Source organism: Heterocephalus glaber, unplaced genomic scaffold (assembly GCF_053883595.1).
Source record: "Heterocephalus glaber isolate CG9 unplaced genomic scaffold, H.glaber_assembly_v1.0 deba00001561, whole genome shotgun sequence".
Lineage (NCBI taxonomy): Eukaryota > Metazoa > Chordata > Mammalia > Rodentia > Bathyergidae > Heterocephalus > Heterocephalus glaber.
The window spans coordinates 14,687,349-14,705,647 of NW_028258349.1; the positions used below are offsets into that span (position 1 = coordinate 14,687,349).

The window sequence follows — 18,299 nt, forward strand, 5'->3', positions numbered from 1 at the left end:
AACTATTATATGCCTAGGTGTAGATTTTTTTTGATCACAGCTAGTTGGAGTCGTATAAGCCTCACTTATCTGTGTGTCAAGTTCTTTTCCCTTGCTTGGGAAGTTTTCTGCCATTACTTCTGTGAACAGTTTTTTTTTTATGTTGTTTCTACTCTCTCCTGTTTCTTCATTGACTCCAATCAGTCTTATGTTATTCTTCTTTGCATCGTCTAGCAGCTATTGGATTGATTTCTCATGGTTCTTTACTATTTTTAAGAAATTTTTCTTTTCCTGGTTACTAATTGTAATCCTGTCTTCTATAGCTGATATTCTGTCCTCACATTGGCTCATTCTGCTGTGTAAACTATCAATGGAGTTTTTAAACTCCTGGATATCTGTTTGCATCTGTTTTATGGATTCCATTTGTTTCCTATGTTTGGTTCCATCATGTTCCTCTGCTCCTCTATTTGTTTTTTAATCTGTGTCTGTGCTAGAGTTATTAATCATTTCTTGCACTATGGAGACAATCTCTGTTGTTAACTGAGAAATCATTTCTGATTTCATTTTTCCCAGATCCTCTTTGGTTACCAGTTCAGGGAGTCCAGGTGGTTGAGTATCAGAGTGTTCCATCTTGTGGCCCTTTGGGGTTGCCTTAGGTGATCCTGAAGTCTGGTTTTGAGACTTGTTCACGTGTCTTCTCATTTCAACAGATGCAGCCTGCTGTGCTTTTGTTGAGATGACTTTTTGCTTGTCCAGTGATCTTAAATTCTCAGCAAGCCACTAAGAGGCCTTTACTCTGCTGCTCACCACTGTACCAATTCCAATTGTATCTGGGTGGTCTGGTTGTTGCTTGCCTGCCTTTGTAGCTCTTTTCCAGGAGGGCCTTTGGGCCCAAGCTGCTGGTGTCTGGGCAGGGCCCTGGCTGGGACCTGCTTGTATCCACTCAGCTCTAGTCCATGTGAGCTTCTTGCTGGGATCTGTGTGCACTTACTGACGGAATCTGGGCATACCACTGGCTGTTTCTTGTGTGCCTGTGCAGCAGAGCAAATACTTTTGATCAAGTCCATTTTATCACTTTTTTCCTTTTATGGATTGAGCCCTTGCCATAAATTCCAGACCTTTGCTTAATGCAGATCTCAAATGTTTTGTCATGATTGTTTCTAAAAGGTTTGTAACTTTTGAGATAATTTTTATATTAAGTATGAGGTTAATTCAGAGTTCATTTTTTGACCCTGTAGGGCAAGTTGCTCCAAAACCATTCATTGAAAAGACAATTTCCTCCATTGTATTGTTGTTCCATGTGTGAGTACTGTTAAACAGAAGTAGTGTCACACGATCTGTATTGCTCAGCAATTTTGTTTTTGCACTACATACATCTCAAAGAGTTTTTCATGTCAGTACACATGGATCCTCCTCATTCTATCTATCTGCTGCAGGTCTAGCTGGATCTGAGGTTTATGATACCTTTCCCTGCTAGGATCCAGGGGAAGCAAACTTTGCATGGGGAGAGAGCTGCATCATTATCTTCACCGACCTTTACCTGAAGTTTGGCATTTCTTTCCATTATGAATGTAGGCAATAGGACCTGGAGATGTGGCTCAGTGGTAGAGTGCTTGCCTTGTATGTGTGAGGCCCTGGATTTCATCCCCACCTCCACACATACAAACCTACTCAGCAACAAACTACAACAGTTTTGGAACCTGTGTCTTTGTCATTGAAAGAATCCACACATATTTTCATACAAACTACAGAAGTAGCTCTTATCTTGAAATATCGTTTATACTCATTACCACTTCAAAAGTATAGTAGCTTTTAGATCTATTGCTATATTTTGCTGCTTATTACCTTAATTCTTTTTCTCAGGGAGATAGATCTGCCAATGAGAGGAGGACCAAGAGTTGGAGCAGGGGAGGGGAAGGGGATATAAAGAGAATGAAGATGTGTTATGGACATGTACCAATTCCCCACAATGAAAGTAACCATTATATACTACAAATATGTACTAATAAGAATAAAATTTTTAAAGAGATGAAATAGCTTCTCCATTTAAAAATAAAGAGGTACTTACAGTACAATAGCACAAAGTTTTTTTGTTTCAGTAATTGTGTTTCACTTTAATTAATTTCCTTCTTATTCCTGTGTGTTTGGTAGTATGCATTTAAATATATGATTCTGGGGCTTGAAATCTAACTCAGTTGCAGATCCCTCACCTAGCTTGCTCAAGGCCCTGGGTTCCACACACACACACACACACACACACACACACACACACACACACACAGAAAGAGTCAGAACCAATAGGTGATATAGCAAAGTTTCAAGATTCAAGGTTAATATGTAAATGCCAATTGTTTTCTTGTACAATAGCAATACACAATTGGAATTTGCTATTAAAAACACCATGTATGGGGCTGGAGGTATAGCTCAGTGGTAGAGCATTGTTTATCAAGTCAAGTTCAACCCCAGCACAGAAAGGAAGAAAGAAAGAAAGAAAGAAAGAGCCACTTGCATTACCACTCCCCCAAATGAAATACTTAGGTATAAGTCTAATAAAACAAGCATAAAAGAGCTACATTGGGAAAGCTACAAAATTCTGATGAAAGAAATAAAAACATCTAAAAATTGAGAAATATTCCATGTCCATAGGTAGGAAGAATAAATATTGTTAAGATGTTAATTCTTCTCAATTTATTTGATCGATTCAATACAATCCAATCAAAAATCTCAGATTGCCTAGCATGCTTGAGACCTTAGGTTCAATTCCCAACACTGAAAAACAATTCCAGAGTGTTATTTTGTGGATGTTGATAAACTGACAATTTATATAGAAATTTAAAAGACATAGCAAAGCAAGCACCTATTAAAGGAGAAGACCAAAGCTAGAGGACAGACTCCACCCAACTTCCAGACCTACTATAAAGCTATAGTAATCAAAACACTGTGGTACTGGTAAAAGGATAGACAAATGAGCTACAGAATAGAATAGAGAACTCAGGAGTAGACACACACAAATATGGTCCATCAGTCTTTTTTTTTTTTTTTGGTACTGGGGATCGAACTTGGGACCTTGCTCTTGTGAGACAGGTGGTGGCACCACCGAGGTAAATCCCTGGCCCCCATCAGTCTTTGAGAAAGGAGCAAAAGCAAAATAATAAAGGTTAGTTTTTCCCCCCAACAAATGGTGCTGGGACACCTAGATGTTACATGCAAAAGAATTTATTTTTATTTCACAAAAATAAATTCAGCATATATCTTAGACCCAAATGTAAAATCCAAAACCAGAACATTCCTAGGTGACAACACGGGAAAATCTAGGTAACCTTGTGTCTGTTGATGACTTTCTAGATGCAATACTAAAAGCATGATCCACACAAGAAAAAAAAAATTTAAATCTGTCTTGAGAAAGATGCTATTAAGAAAATGGTGGTGGGGAGGGGGCAGAACTCGTCTTTCTCACTTCCCACTGAGAACAAAGACTTTAAACACTGGAGGAAGCATCAATGCCACAAATAGGTGGTTGGTTAGAAAGAAATCCTGTTAGGCCTGGAAGCTGGAGTGGTGGTGCATGCAGTGTCTTCCATGGCTCTCCTCCTCCATCCTCCTTTGGGCCCAAGAAGCTGGCCTTTGACACCTATTGTGTGTAATCCCTCCCCTAAACTGACCCCAGGACCTTACACTAGCTCTTGTCATTTCCCTTCGATATCCAATCCTTTTGGAAATGCTCCTAGTTTCAACTCCACCTCAAATTATCCCAAATTGATTAGGCCATCTGTTTGCTGCTGGGTCCTAACTGATACACTAAAATTAAAGACGTGAAGAAATGCAAATGAGAAATAATGATAAGGCATAAAAAGCAGGCTACCAAACTGTATACAGTATGGTTCCAATTTGGGTGAAATTGCTCAGGGAAAAGGAAAGAAGAAGAGAGATAGTTACAAATTGTTAAAAATAGAGCTACTTCCAGGAAGTAGGATTTAAAACTTACTTTAACTTTCCAACTTGTGTTTGTTTGTTTGTTTGTTTTAAATTTCAAGTATATGTGGGGCCGGGATGTCAGTACCTCAGAGTAGGCAAAGACAAAGACACACTCTGAACTTGCCACTATTTATTGGGTTCATACAATAATCAAGGGAGTATCAGATGACTCAGAGGGCGGTGATAATCCTAAATTGACAAGGATCTTATAATCAGAGGAGGTATCAGATGCCTGGAAGGGTGACAGTAATCCTATGGCAATGAGGAGCTTGTGCTGATGAGGATCTTAGGTGGATGAAGGGCTTAAATTGATTAGGACAGTGAGATGAGTAAACAGGTGGGTGGGATGAGTTAAATTGACAAGGAGCTTGTCCCTCCCCAGGTGAAACCTTTCTCTTTCTGTATTACCACTCAGTTCTCAAAGAACCAGGATGTCTTCAGCTGACGTACTCTTGCCCTTGAGCATCGTAGTTTCATGGGACCATTGAGGCCTCAGCTGTGACAGGAGGCAAAACAGAGTTATGTTTCTGCATGCCATAGCCAGCCCGCAGGTGAGAAGACTAGGTCTCCTACAGCCCTAATCATAATTTAATTGTGAAATGATTTTTTTCCCCAAAATTATGCAGAATGGCTCCTGATCCAAAAAAGGATCCTCCTTTTTTGTTTATCTAAGTGTATTTTTTTGGGAAAAGTGAGTACACCCAACAATGGCTTGTCCTTATGGGTTATAAGGACCACTAATGCATTTAACTGGTGTAGCTATCTCTAATAAGTTCCTTTTTAAAGGGCTATCCCAACTGCAGGTAGGGGAGAAGAGGCGCAGGTTTCATCTGACTGCTTCGAGCTGAGAAGGGTCAGTGGTAGTTAGGGGCCCCTTTTAGGGAGCTAATTTAATAGGCCTTAAATAAAGATCATGTTGTAATTTAGCAATTATAATCTCTTTACAAAGTCAGTCGGGTGAGTTTGGTAAAAAATGTCTAGCACAGTTGTTCCAACTTGTATGTTTTTGTATTGATGGAATATTTATGAGTGTTACTTTGGTAATCAGAAAACAAATGTACAAATATATGGAACATTCCTACCTATTGGAAAAGTGTTCCAGGTGATGGAAGATGAGAAAGAGGGTGACATTTCGGTTGCTTTCTTTATGTTTTTCTGTGTTTTTCAAACTTTATTCAATGAACATCCACTGCTAATTGTATCACAAAAAAGAAGTAGTGTATGTTATTTTTAAATTAAAACACAGTGACAGATTGAGACAGATGGAGAGACCTCGACTGGTATGTTTGTTGGTGAAAGGAAAGCACAGACAAGGACGGAGTCACGAAGAGGTGGAGATGAGCTGGGCACAGCGGCTCACGCCTATGATGCCAGCACTAAGGGAGGCTGTGGCAGGAAGACTGTAAGTTCCCAGGCCACCTGGACAACTTAGCAAGAACCCATCTCGAGGGGCTGAAATGTACCTCAGTGGCAGAACACCCTGAGTTCCATCGTGGTACCAAAAGAAAAATGTAGGGGCAGAGATGAGGTCAGGAAGAGAGACAAGGAGGCACAAAGGAAGGCTTAAACAGAAGGAATAAAGAGAGATGGAATGAAAGGAAGACGGAGAAATGAGGAGAAAATGCATTAGAAGCTTCTGGGTGATAATGACATGAAAGAACCAGCCTTGAAGCTGGACAGTGTGTAGGTTCGAAGAGCATCTTTGCTGCTTGATAGCTGTGTAGTTTGGGAAAGACCTTTGGGATACAGGGCCACCACGTCCCAAGTGTAGAGTGGAGTGAACATAGAATGTCGGTTTTGTGAGGTTGTTGAGATTGAAAAGAGATGATACGTATACATCAGTTACTTAGAACAGAGCATGGGAAACAATGAACCCCAAAAGAATGGTGGGTATGACTGTGGGACAAAAGAAATGACAAAACAGTTAGAGGCAGAGAGAGAGGTGAGACATTCGAGAGGAAAGAAACCGACTTGGGAGCTGAAGCCTAGGTCCAAGCCAACCCTGGCACAGGACCGCTCAGGTAAAGTCCTCACTCCCTGGCCCACATACCACAGAGCCTGGGGCCAGCGCGGACGTTTGGAAAGGGCAATCCCCAGGACAGGGAAGCCCGGTTGCACACTGTTTTCTCATTCAGGCCCATAAAAGCCACCATGGCTGGGGCGGGTACCACTGCCCAAGGTGGACAGCACTCTGCACACCTCCTCGGGGACGGTGGAGGCCAGGCCCCGTGGCAGCGCGACTCACCCAGGGGCCACCGCAGGTGAGCAGTGGGGGAAGTAGCTGGAGGAAAGCGGGTAGCCCGGACCGTGGGGAGCCATGTCCCTGTGCACCCAAGCATCAGTCCTCTGGGAGAGGAAGGAGAAGCGGCACTGACCCGGACAGGCCCGGTCCCTGACTCCCTGACTTCCTTGCTGCCTGAAGGAACAGAGATGCAGCCCAGTGGCAGAGCCGCAGTGGCCGCAGTGGCCGCAGGGCTGTGGGTCATGTGCATGCTGGTCATGGCTGAGAACCTCAGGGTGGCTGAAGACCGAGGCATGGTGGCTCCCAGGCACTGCCTGCTGTCACACTACCACTCCCTGGAGCCCAGGGCACTGGCAGCAGTCAAGGCGCTGAGGGACAGCTATGTGAGTGAGCCCCCGCCCCCCTGGCACGGCGAGCCCAGCCCGGACCCGCCAGCTTTGGAGACACGGGGCCCTGTACTGAGGGACACTGTGTCCTCGGCCCGGAAGGCACAGCTCCTATCTCGGGCTCCCGAGTTCTGTGTCCCTTTAGAAGCACGAAGCCGGCTGTGTGCCAGGGAGGAGAGGGCCCCGCAGGGGACCCAGCTCCGTGTTGGGGCGCAGGGTTTGGCCCAAGGATGGCAGGGTGCAGGTCAGCGCCAGCTCGCGCCTTCCCAGAGGCGCTGGCGCAGACAGCGCGCAAGACGGTCGGCGGCCATCGGGGCTCGTCCGGGCAGGGCTGGAGGCCGCCCCAGGGCCCCGGGAGGAGCCCCCGCCTCACCCGCGCTTGTGCCACAGGAGGAAGAGAGGCCGAGCTGGAGGCCGCGCAACTACTCGGTGCGCGCTCCGAAGGATCCGCCGCGGCCCTCGGTGAGGCCGCGCCCGGTGGGAGGGGCGGGCCGGCGCCAGCCAGCCAGCTAACTGCTGTCGGGTCCCACAGTCCTGCGCTGGCCTCCGCCGCGTGGCCCGGAGCATCGCGGACGCCCAGGCGGTGCTGAGCAGCCTGCGCAGCCCCGAGCGCTTCCCGGGCACCGGCCCGACCCTCGAGCTGCTGGCGGCCGCGGGCGGGGACGTGGAGGCCTGCGTGAGTGAAACCGTGCCCTGGCCGCTGAGGCCCCCGGGGCCCGCGCGCCTGGCGCATCTGAGCGCCCAAGGCAGGAACCCGGCCGCGCCAGACTCCTGTCCTCCGGGCCGCAGAGAGCCGGGTTTGGGCGGGGGGCGGGGGGCCGCCCTGGGCGGGACGCTGCGGCCTTGGACTCCTCCTTGATCCGGATCCCCCCTCCAGCTGCAGCTGATCCGGCCAGGCTCCTGGAGGAGGTCCCCGCGACCGACCGCGAAGGAGGCGACCCAAGCTGCCAAGGGCGCTGAGTGCCATGCCGGGGCACAGGCTCGGGCAGCAGGACACCCCGGGGGAGGGGGCGGGATGGGACAGAGCACGGGGCTCGAACACCGGAGGGCAGTTTCTGGGCCAGGCGAAGCCTGACTCGGCCTCCTGCCCGTGTTCCAGGACTCGCCTCGCTGCCACGAAACCACTGTCTTCTTCAACCTCCTGCGCCTGCTCACGCGGGACCGCAGGCTGGTGGCGACCTCTGGGCCCTGCATCTGACAGCTGTCGGGCTCCCCAGGACTCACACACTCCACTACAGCAATTGGCTGCAGCTCACGGGATGGGCGTGTCGCTCAGCCAATGGACACTGAGGCGCGAGAGACTCTCTGTCACCATTGGCCAGACCTCCGTGCACCTGCGCTGGACACAGGAAGCACGCGAACTTTTCCAGAACCAGAGACCTCAGTGCCAGGGAAGCAGCGCTGCTTGCCTGGGCTGAGTTGCGCGAAGCTGGGCCAGGATGCGCGTGGAGAAAGCGACTGGAGCTCTGGGCGCAACCGTGGCTGACTCCGCCTCGTGAAGATCAGTCCCAGCTTCTGGGATTACCGGGAATCTCGCCCCTCAGCTGCTGGTCCCAAGCCGCGATGTGAACTGTCCGTACTCCTCTGAGATTCTGTGAAGCTGTCGCTTTGGGTCTCCAGCAGAGGCGCCCATTTCCTTGGTTCTGACTTTCTTTTCTTTTTGGTGTGGGGCAGGGTCTCCCTGTGTAGTTCAGGCTGGCCTGGAACTCACGGCAATCCTCTTGCCTCAGCCTCCCCCGAGTGCTGGCGCTACAGGCGAGCACCACGACACCTGGCCTTCCTACGGGCCGTGGTAGTGCAAGGCCGAAAGAGCCTTCTGTTGCTGTCATCTGTGGATACTGTTACACGTGTGTTGCTCGCATTTGTGAAAATCCCGTGGGCATTTCCTCTTCTGCCTGCTGGTGTTAATTTATTACAGCGATTGAACACTGTCTCGTTTGTCCTGGTTGTTTTCCCTAGAATCATTTTGAGGTGCACTCTACAACAAAAAGGGCCCGGCTGGCAAATCGGTGATGTCATTGATCAGAGTGTAACTGTGCAAGTGGCTTCTCCCAGAGCCTCACTATCCTCCTCAATGAGACGAGGGTGCTCTCCTCCCTCCTGCATAAATGGGCCATTGTATTGTTCCTTTGCATCCAAACATGTGGGTGGCAATCTCTGGAGCTCACTGCACACCTAGCTCCCAAGGCCCCAAGGTCCCGCAGGTCAGAACTAGGATGAAATCTGCTCTTCTTTTGCTCCAGAGCCCGAGTTCTTCCTTAAGTGAACTTGCCCTCTAAGAGGAACAGGGTGGGAGGAGGAGCGCAGTGGTAAAGCACACACTGAGAATGCGCAAGGCCTGTGAAAGTCACCAGCAACACACGTGCGCGTGCACACACACACACACACGGAGGAGGTGTGAGTGTGACTTGCAGCCTGTGACACTGCACAACCACAATGGTGCAAAGGCTCCTACAACCAGCATTGAGGCCCTGCCTTGGAAAGAGGCTGGACAATGCACTGGACAGTGAGGTGGGCCGATCCCGCCCTTCCTTAGGAAATATTTTTAGGAATCAGAGCTCCAAGAGACTGAAAGTGTGCGTCCCTCCCAGACATTATCAGTGGGGAAAAGAAGAGAGTTGGAGTGGGAAGCTCCAAGAACAATGGCTTCAGGATTCGCTCCCTACAAAGCTCTATCCCATTACCGCGTACACTATATGCCATGAGGCTGGAGCTGAAAACTCCTTGTTAAATGATGAAGACCTTAGTTGCAAATTAGCCTGGTTCATTGAGACCCTTGGTGTGACTGCAATTCCAGAGCAGAGCCTCATTCTCCTGGGTCCTCAGTGTCTTAGACAATTAAGGGAGATCTGTGGTGGATGGGCCACCTCCCCAGGAGTCCTCTCAGGGGCAGATGGGAAGGGTGGACAGACTCTCACTCTCAATCTTGGGGTTTCCCCCTTCAGCCCCTCCCAAGGCAGCCTACTTTCTGGGCCGCATTCCCACCCCACCCAGCCCTCTGGGAAGGTTCTGATTCTCAGGAAACAGGTGGGCTCTGGGGGGCACCTTCCTCCCTCCCTGCCTATGCCATCTTGCACTTCAGGCCCCTATCCAGCTCTGCATCCCAGACCTAGCTGTCCCAATCCTTCCCTATGTGCTGAAACTGCCTCAGTGCTGAGGGTTCCTCACTGAACTCGCTTCCAGCCAGGTGAATCTGATTCCCTGGGCAGTCTTCTCCCTTCCTCCTGCTCACCTGGTCATCGCACTGCCCCCTCTGGGCTTCTCCAGCCCGGGGCACAGCTAGTGGCCAGTGAATACGTCAGGCTGAGTCTTAAGTTTACACACATCACCTGGGACTGTCCCTCAGTCTAGGATAAAAGGAGCACCATGGGACTGAGGCAGGAGAGGCATTGTGGACACAGCTGGACACCGAGAGACACCTTGTCACAGAGGAGCAGGCCGAGATCCACACGGGAGACTGAGGCTCAAGGCTCCAAGAACGGCTGAGGTAGACACCAGAGCTGGCAGCCTCCAGTGCACATTGGGTCTCCATCTGCGACAGAGAAGGGAGAGCAGGATGAAGCCAGGTGAGGAGCACAGCCTGGTCCATGAGGGTCCCCTCCCCATGGCCCTTCAGCCCTGGGCTCCCGACGTCACCTTCCTTGCTGTCCCTCTGTGACACAGACCCCGCTGGAGGTTGCGTGCTGCTGCTGCTGCTGCTGCTGTGCACTGTACAGACCAGGTCAGGGGAAGTTCCTGTCCCCAGACCCCTCAGTGTCTCCCCGGATGCAAGGGGCTGCCACGTGGCCCAGTTGCAATCTCTGTCCCTAGAAGAGAGGCAGGCCTTCAAGACAGCCAAGGAAGCATTGGTGAGTCTCCCCTCTGCCCCTTCTGTGAGCTGCACTCCATCCCGCCCCCCATGTGTTATCAGGTCTAAGAGGGGAACCTTGACCTCCCTGTGCTGGCTAAGCTCAAACTTCGCCAGACAGGTTTAACCTCCACCCTCCGTGTGGTAGGCTCACCTCCATTCTGACTCCTGTGCACCTTCTCGTGCTCTTAGTGCACTGGGTCAACTATGTCCTCGGCAGTGGAGGTGGCTCAGCCATCCCCTAGAATCAAACCTGCCACCTTGGTACATGAACCATCCTCCAACCCCACCGCACTGTCCCCACACCCTCCTGGGGAGCTAACCTGTGTCCTTGTTGTCTAGGAAGAGCGGCGCCTGCTGAAGGACTCCACCTGCAACTCGGGGCTCTTCTTCAGGGCCTGGGACCTAGGGAAGCTTCAAGTGAGTGGAGATCAGGCCCAGCCAGCGCTCAGTCGGGCCAGACATCGGCCTTGTATTTGGCCCACTGGCCTTCTCCTGTGTCCCTCTCCGTCCCTCTGCACAGGTTTCTATCAATTCTTCCCCATCCTGGCCCCTTATGTGGTTTTTCACTTGTGGCCCGACCCGTTCCTTCTCCCAGTCCCCTGTGTCCTCCTCTCCTCTGTTCTCTGTCTCGAGGATCCCTCCCTGTGCCCATGTCCTTGACAGGTGTGGGAGCGCCCCATGGCCCTGCAGGCTGAGCTCTCCCTGACACTGAAGGTCTTGGCCTCGGTGACAGACCAGGCCCTGTGGGGCATCGTGAAGCAGCCGATTCACACTCTGCGTCACATCCACGCCCAGCTCCGGGCCTGTGTGAGTTCTCAGGCCGCTGTGCACCTCCTGGGCTCTGAACCCCGCCCCTCCCTGTGTGCCAGCCCCAGCTCACAGTGCCCTCTCTGCCCCCAGGTCCCAGCTCAGCCCAAAGCAGCCCACAGGCCCTGCAGCCACCGCCTGTCCCGATGGCTGCAGCGGCTCAACCAGGCCACCAAGAAGGTGAGGGACCAGGAGGTCCATGTCTGGGGCATCAGGGGACCAGGCCGTGGGCAGCCCCTGAGCCCTCTCTGTGTCCCCACAGGAGTCCCCTGGCTGCCTCCAGGCCTCTGTCATCTCCAACCTCTTCTTCCTGCTCACCCGGGACCTGAGATGTTTGGCCAGGCCAGACCTGTGTGCCTGAGCCCTCAGCCTGCCCTGCAACCTGCCATGGAAGCCTTCGTGTCATTTCTGCCTCAACCACTTGCCTTAACTTATTCCCACCCAGCCACTACTTCTGTAATTTGTGTGTTGATGTCTCAAATTCATATCCAATTCAATGAAAACCTTCTGCAACTAAACAGTGAGGAAGAGGCCCTCGAGTGCCTCGTGTTTGTTCGTGTGGATTCCTTTTCACCAACTCCATAAAGCCTTAGGGCAGATGCATGCTGTCACATGTCCAGTGTCCATAGCCCTGCACGTCTGGCTATTGGGCGGGGTGTGCGGTTCAGGCTCCTTTGCTCATGAGCCAGTACGAGCTAGCAGCTACAGCGACCTGGTCATGGGCCTGTTTAGGGAAGGGCTGAGGACCACTAGGGGACACACTTGCTGTGACATCTTGGGTTCATTTCTCCTAGGGACCCCGGTTATCCTGTGATATGGGAGGGAAAACTGACCAGGTGTGGAGGCTTCGAGGGCGGCCGGGACTCTTGCTGGCACCCGGCCTCACCCTGGACCAGGCGGCCTGGATTCCTCGGTATGGGATGCAGACACGGCTTCTCGCTGCCCTGCCCCTCATGTCTGGAGCTCCCTGCTCTTCTCTCGGTCTCCACTGCTGTGTGTAGGTCAGGCTCACCGGTGGCCGAGGCTATCGCACTGTTCCCTGCTGGCATTTGCCTCCACTGCTTACGGAACTTATGTTTGCACCTTGCCTCTCCTCTCTCCAGCTCCTGGGGCCCATTGCTGTCCGGAGTCCAGCTCACACCAGCATCCTGGGCCTTCAGCCCCGGCCCACGCAGGGAGCCGAGCTGCAGCATCCGGATGACCCACTCTCCTGGCCCACTCTTCCTTTCTCTGGATACACAATTAGTCTTCCAGCTTCTCCATGGTCCATGTAGCCGAGGTGTCCAGCCCCAGGTCATGCATGAGCCCAGGCTTCCCCGTCCTCTGAGCGGCTTCCCAGCAATCTCCTGCTGTTTTGGGCCCAGGCTGTACAGGCTCTCATGGTTTCTGTGCACGCGAGCCCATCTGCGCGGGTCCTCGCTGGGGTTGCCATCCTCCATGATGGGAGAGTATTCCCACCTCGATCAACTCTCCCTTCCCACAGTCATGAGTGCGTTATGTCCCCCCCAACACTGAAGCAAAGACGTGTGGAGGTCCCAGCCCCCTAACGGGGAATGTGCCCTCAGGGGACTCAGTCTTCACAGACGCAGTCAGGGTTGAGGCCATCCGGGGGGGCCCTAGTTCAGCCTGCCCAGAGTCCTTCCCAGATAGGGAAAGCCGCACGTGGGGAGACCACGGGCAGAGTGTGCAGCTTCAGCTATGGGTCAAGAGGCTCTGAAGGCCCCACAAGTCACCAGATGCTGGGAAGAGCCGAGGACAGAATCTCTGCTCCTGGTTTCAGAGGGAGACAGCTCCAACGATGCCTTGACTCTCGGCTTCCAGCCCCAGAACTGTGAGATAATAAATAAGTTTGCTTTTAAGGCCCCAGCTTGGATACCTGTGGGCCTGTAACCTTCAGAGTAATGCAACCACCTCGTCTCTGCCGACCTTTGATCCAGCACCTTCAGGGTCCTGTCCTTCCACTCCTCGTGTCTTCAGACCCCGACGGAACAATTTGTCGGGGCATGGCACACCCCAGGGTCCATCGTCCTGCCTCCCATGGCAGATGCAGCCCATCGTCAGTTTGGTGTGGTGGAAATGTGCTCCATACTTGAGTGATCCTTGGGGTGGACATTGTTGTGGGAGACTGCAAAATGGCCCTCCAAAGCGCTCAGGAATGAGGATGGTGGAAATATTCCCTTATTTGCAAAAAAAAAAAAAAGGTTTGATCATGTGATTCAGCCAAGGATGATGCCAGGGAGGTTTTCCTGGGTCTCCAAGGTGAGCCCAGTGCCATTTCAGGGGTCCTTATACACGGAGGCAGAGGGGGACACGACCTCAGCCAGAGTGTGATGGGGAGAAGGGGCCAGGAGGGCCTGAAGATGGAGTGAAGACACCCTCAGGGAAGGGCGTGGCAGGTTCTAGGGTGGGAGAGGCAAGGTAGGTGGCTCCCTTCAACCCCTGTGTGTGGGACCTGCTCACACTGGATTTCAGGCTCCAGATGCTGGGCTTGGACTTGAGGCCTCCACAAATGTGAGAGAAAACATGGCTCAGTTTTCCTTGCGGGAGCGTTTTGTTTTGACACAGGGTCTCCCTAAATTGGGAAGTTACCCAGATCAGGCTCACACGTCAAATGTTCCTGCCTCAGGCTCCCAGAGTGCTGGAATCTGAGGCCTGCACCACCATGATAGGTGCAGATACCCTCTCCATAGCACTCTACCCAATGCAAATTCCTTCCAGCTGTCTTGCTCCCCTTGCTTCATTCTACTTCCCTAGACAGGATACAAAGAGCCCGGTGAGGCTCCACCAACTTTGCCTGGTAAAACTCTCCACTGCACCACTGTGCAGATTTCTTTTGTTTTCCTGCTGCTCTCTCCTGAGGGCTTCAATGGCGTCTGCCACAAGGTTGGAGCTGCTGAAGCCTTGTGGCATGCATTAGGCACAAATCAGCCTGGGTCACCGAGGTCCTTGTCCTCACTTCAGCTCCTCCGCAGAGCCTCCTACTCCTGGGTCCCTCTCAGCATGGACAGCAAAGGAAGCTCTGGGGGCTCAGCCACCTCCCACCACCCCTCTCAGGAGCAAGGTGGGAGGGGAAGGGTGGGCAGCCGTGCCTCTCTCTTGGGGCTTCTGCTTCTGACTTTCCCACACCTTGCAGCCCCTTCTGGTGGCCCCTCCCAGGCCCACACCCAAGCTCTAGGCCTGAGGTAGCCCCCACCCCAAGGGACGCCCTGCACAAGGCCAGTCCTCTGTCCCTCTCTGCACTCCAGGCCTCCTGAGCCCCAACATGCTAGGTCCCACCCCTCGCAGAGCCCCTGCCCCAGATTCCAGCATTCCTTTCAGATCCCACCTGCAGTCCAGCTGCCCTGAGTCCGGGGCACTTTCTCTTTCCTTTACCTGCTCACCTGACTAGAGCCCCGCCCCCTCTGGGTTTCCCAGCTGGGGCTCCCCTAGCGGCAGTGTAAGGCTCTTTTTCTGTCTTCACTTTTCACACATCACCAGGGACTGTCCCTCAGTCCAGGATAAAAGCAGCACCATGGGACTGAGGCAGCAGTGACACTGTGGACACAGCTGGACACCGAGAGACACTTGTCACAGAGCAGCAGGCCGAGATCCACACGGGAGACTGAGGCTCAAGGCTCCAAGAACGGCTGAGGTAGACACCAGAGCTGGCAGCCTCCAGTGCACATTGGGTCTCCACCTGCGACAGAGAAGGGAGAGCAGGATGAAGCCAGGTGAGAAGCACAGCCTGGTCCATGAGGGTCCCCTCCCCATGGCCCTTCAGCCCTGGGCTCCCGACGTCACCTTCCTTGCTGTCCCTCTGTGACACAGACCCCGCTGGAGGTTGCGTGCTGTTGCTGCTGCTGATGGCCATGGTGCTCACCAGGACAGGGGCAGTTCCTGTCTCCAGTGCCCTCAGTGTCTCCTCAGATGCGAGGCACTGCCACGTGGCCCAGTTCAAGTCTCTGTCCCCACTAGAGCTACAGGCTTTCAAGTCAGCCAAGGATGCCTTTGTGAGTCTCCCTGCTCCCCCTCTGTGAGCTGCACTCCAGCCCTCCCTGTGTGTGTCACCACCCCAAATGGACAGGAAGTGGACCTCAACCTCCCTGAGCTGGGCGCACCTCCGCCCTGACTGCTGTGCCCCTTGTCCTGCTCTTACTGCATCTGGCTGCCTGTGACTCCTGCAGGGGAGGCCCCTCTGCCATCCCTGGGATGGAACCCGCCACCTTCCTACATGAACCATCCACCAAGCCCACTGCACTGGCCCCGCCTCGCCCTCCTGGGTAGGTCACCTGTGCCCTTGCTGTGCAGGAAGAGCGGCTCCTGCTGAAGGACTCCAGGTGCAGCTCGCGCCTCTTCCCCAGGGCCTGGGACCTGCGGCGGCTGCAGGTGAGTGGGGATCAGGCCCAGCCAATTGCCTCCTATCTGTTGCCCTCACCTTCTCCTTGTCCTGCCCTGCCCTGCCCGACCCTGGGGCTCCATCACCTGTTCCCCAACCTGACCATGGTGCTGGGTCCCACTCCCTCCTCCCCAGTCTCACTTGTCTGCTGACCTGTCCCCGTCCTCTAAACCTCTCTGTCTTCCTCTCCTGTTGCCCTCCTCTGTTCTCTCTCCCAAGGACCCTCACCCGTGCCCATGTCCTTGCTAGGTGTGGGAGCGCGTGGTGGCCCTGCATGCTGAGCTCGCCCTGACACTGGAGGTGCTGGGCTCCGTGAGGGACCCAGCCCTGGAGGACGTCCTGGAGCAGCCCCTCCGCACGCTGCGTCACATCCACTCCCAGCTCCGGGCCTGTGTGAGTTCTCAGGCCGCTGTGCACCTCCTGGGCTCTGAACCCCCCCCTCCCTGTGTGCCAGCCCCAGCTCACAGTGCCCTCTCTGCCCCCCAGGTCCCGGCTCAGCCCACAGCAGCCCCCAGGCCCCACAGCCACCTCCTGTCCCGATGGCTGCAGCGGCTCAACCAGGCCACCAAGAAGGTGAGGGACCAGGGGTCCATGTCTCGGGCATCAGGGGACCAGGCCGTGGGCAGCCCCTGAGCCCTCTCTGTGTCCCCACAGGAGTCCCCTGGCTGCCTCCAGGCCTCTGTCACCTTCAACCTCTTCCGCCTGCTCACCCGGGACCTGAGATGTGTGGCCAGGCCAGACCTGTGTGCCTGAGCCCCCGGCCTGCCCTGCAACCTGCCATGGAAGCCTTCGTGTCATTTCTGCCTCAACCACTTGCCTTAACTTATTCCCACCCAGCCACTATTGATGTATTTATTTGTGTGTTGGATTCTCCAACTCACATCCAATTAAATGTTTATTTTTCTACCTTTTTAAACATTGTGCATGGGCCGGGGATTTAGCTCAGTGGTTTCACTGCCTGCTGTGCAAGCGCAAGGACCTGAGTTCGATCCCCAGTACCAAAAAACCCCCAAAATAAAATAAACATTGTGCAAATGAACAATGAAGAAGAGCACCTTGTATCCTGACCCTTTGTACAGGTCGGTGTGACTTCCTCTGTTTGGGCCCATAACAGCCTAGGGCCCATGTGGCCCTCCCAGCCCTGGCGCCCTTCTCTCCCGGGCTGGGGCTCCGCATCAGGCAGGTGGCAGCTCCTTCTCCCAGCTGCAGCCACAAACCCAAGGTTCAGCAGCTGGGCTCCTATGGGAGGAAGCTGCTTCCAAGTGGGTCTTGGCTGCTGCTCTCCGCTCCTGCTGCTCCAGCTCAGGTCCCTGTGTCCCTCTGCGGTGCAGACGTCCTTGCTCTCACAACCCCGCTTTTGTCCTTTTCCTGGACCCCCCTCTCAGAGCCTGCAGCAGCACGTCTTCCTTCTCCGCCAGACTGACCTGACCCTCCCCTGCGCCGTGTCTACTGCGGTGCCGCACCATCGGAAGAGATCGAGGGCTCTCCATATCCCAGGACACTGTCCCTTCCTAAAGCCCACAAACCTTAATTACATCTGCAAGTCCCCGTGCCACAAGGTGTAAGACACGCGCTGCTCCCAGGGCTTGGGCTGGGATGACATCCTCGGGGGTGAAGGTTCAGCCCAGCACACTAAGTGACGGTCCATCTGATTGTGTGTCCGTGTACACAGGACTGCGTGTGTGGTTGGACATCTGACTGTGAGTCCTTCTTCATCTGTGATTTTGTTTCTGGCCCCTCTGAAGATGTGTGAGGGGATCAAGGGAAACTTCCCTCTTCAGCACACATTGCACATCCCTTCCCCCTCAACCTGAAGTTCTGCAGGATCACAGGGATCGTGTTTCGGGGTGACCTAGACCTCATGCTCCAGTGATCTGAGCCTCTTGGCAGCTTCTCCCTGAGACCCCAGGCTCTGGCTGTTCCCTTCCTAGTTATATTTTCATCACCCTGGGCGACACACTGACTGAAGATGTCCCCAACCATCCCCCTCCTGCTGGCCATGTTCTTCCCTCCAAGGGCAGGAGCCCCTCCCCACTGGTGACCAGGGACAGCTGTGCCTGCCACGGTGTCGGCTCCTCTCCCGTGGCAGAGGAAACACAGCTACTGGGTAAGAATCAGATTCTCAGAGTCACTGGCATTCTTGCCTTGAGCATGGTGCAAAGGGCCTTTCCTCTGGGCCCCAGGGCCTCTCCATCTGCACAGCCTCCTGTTGGGGAAGGAAGAACCAGTGTGTCAGGTGGGCGTTTCCATCCCACAGTCCGTTGCTGCTGGGTGCACTCGACCTGCTGATGTTCTGGGTCTAGTGTCTGGGGTGGTCACTGCTGTCACCTGGCCCTGCACTCCTCCCTCATGACCCAGCACCTGGCTGGCCTCTGCTGTGTGTTTTGTGTAGCTCCCTTGACCTTTTCCCATACCCCTTGGGCTGCACTGGGCTGCCCTCCTGAGTCTGTGTAAACTCCCAGGGCCTGGCCTTAATAGAGTGCTCTGCTTGGCAGGTTCTCTTGGGTCATTGGGTTCTTGTTTTAGAGCTGCTACACCACAGCCTGGCCTGCTGCTGGCTCCCACTCTGGCCTGGTCCAACGTCCACGGCTACGGCTTTGGAGTCTTCCTGACCATGGACCCTGCCATCTGTCTGGGCCTCTCCCTTGAGGATGGGAGTTATGAGTTGCAATAATTTAACTGGGG

The 18,299-nt window shown here is 53.6% G+C and overlaps 2 protein-coding genes and 1 long non-coding RNA gene across 4 annotated transcripts; 2 read left to right on the plus strand and 1 right to left on the minus strand.

Moving 5' to 3' along the window:
- Positions 1-9,574: 9,574 nt before the first annotated feature.
- On the minus strand, positions 9,575-13,373 carry LOC147824028 (uncharacterized). 2 transcript variants are annotated; one of them, XR_015443087.1, is made up of 4 exons: positions 12,073-13,373; positions 10,753-10,843; positions 10,219-10,388; positions 9,575-10,114 (listed from the first exon to the last, which is right to left on the minus strand). It is a non-coding gene; the product is annotated as an uncharacterized LOC147824028 (long non-coding RNA). The 2 variants fall into 2 exon arrangements; XR_015443088.1 differs by lacking the exons at positions 10,753-10,843; positions 12,073-13,373 and adding an exon at positions 10,584-10,708 and having other exon boundaries at positions 10,219-10,405.
- On the plus strand, positions 10,149-11,673 carry LOC101698799 (interferon lambda-2-like). Its single transcript, XM_087191160.1, has 5 exons — positions 10,149-10,430; positions 10,772-10,849; positions 11,096-11,239; positions 11,333-11,419; positions 11,502-11,673. Exons 1-5 carry the CDS (start codon positions 10,170-10,172, stop codon positions 11,598-11,600), a joined length of 669 nt encoding a protein of 222 aa, XP_087047286.1. The 5' UTR covers positions 10,149-10,169; the 3' UTR covers positions 11,601-11,673.
- A 1,566-nt stretch (positions 13,374-14,939) lies between the features above and the next one.
- LOC147824029 (interferon lambda-2-like) lies at positions 14,940-16,367 on the plus strand. Its single transcript, XM_087191371.1, has 6 exons — positions 14,940-14,949; positions 15,047-15,228; positions 15,527-15,604; positions 15,864-16,007; positions 16,101-16,187; positions 16,269-16,367. The coding sequence occupies exons 1-6, from the start codon at positions 14,940-14,942 to the stop codon at positions 16,365-16,367; spliced, it is 600 nt and encodes a 199-aa protein (XP_087047497.1).
- Positions 16,368-18,299: the final 1,932 nt, after the last annotated feature.

Excerpts from the sequence above, each read along its gene's own strand:
- LOC101698799 (XM_087191160.1), top strand. The coding sequence starts at position 10,170 with ATGAGGGTCCCCTCCCCATGGCCCTTCAGCCCTGGGCTCCCGACGTCA. Across the intron at positions 11,240-11,332 it reads ACGCCCAGCTCCGGGCCTGT|GTCCCAGCTCAGCCCAAAGC; the intron begins GTGAGTTCTCAG and ends CTCTGCCCCCAG. Across the intron at positions 11,420-11,501 it reads TCAACCAGGCCACCAAGAAG|GAGTCCCCTGGCTGCCTCCA; the intron begins GTGAGGGACCAG and ends GTGTCCCCACAG.
- LOC147824029 (XM_087191371.1), top strand. Across the intron at positions 15,229-15,526 it reads AGTCAGCCAAGGATGCCTTT|GAAGAGCGGCTCCTGCTGAA; the intron begins GTGAGTCTCCCT and ends CTTGCTGTGCAG. Across the intron at positions 16,188-16,268 it reads TCAACCAGGCCACCAAGAAG|GAGTCCCCTGGCTGCCTCCA; the intron begins GTGAGGGACCAG and ends GTGTCCCCACAG.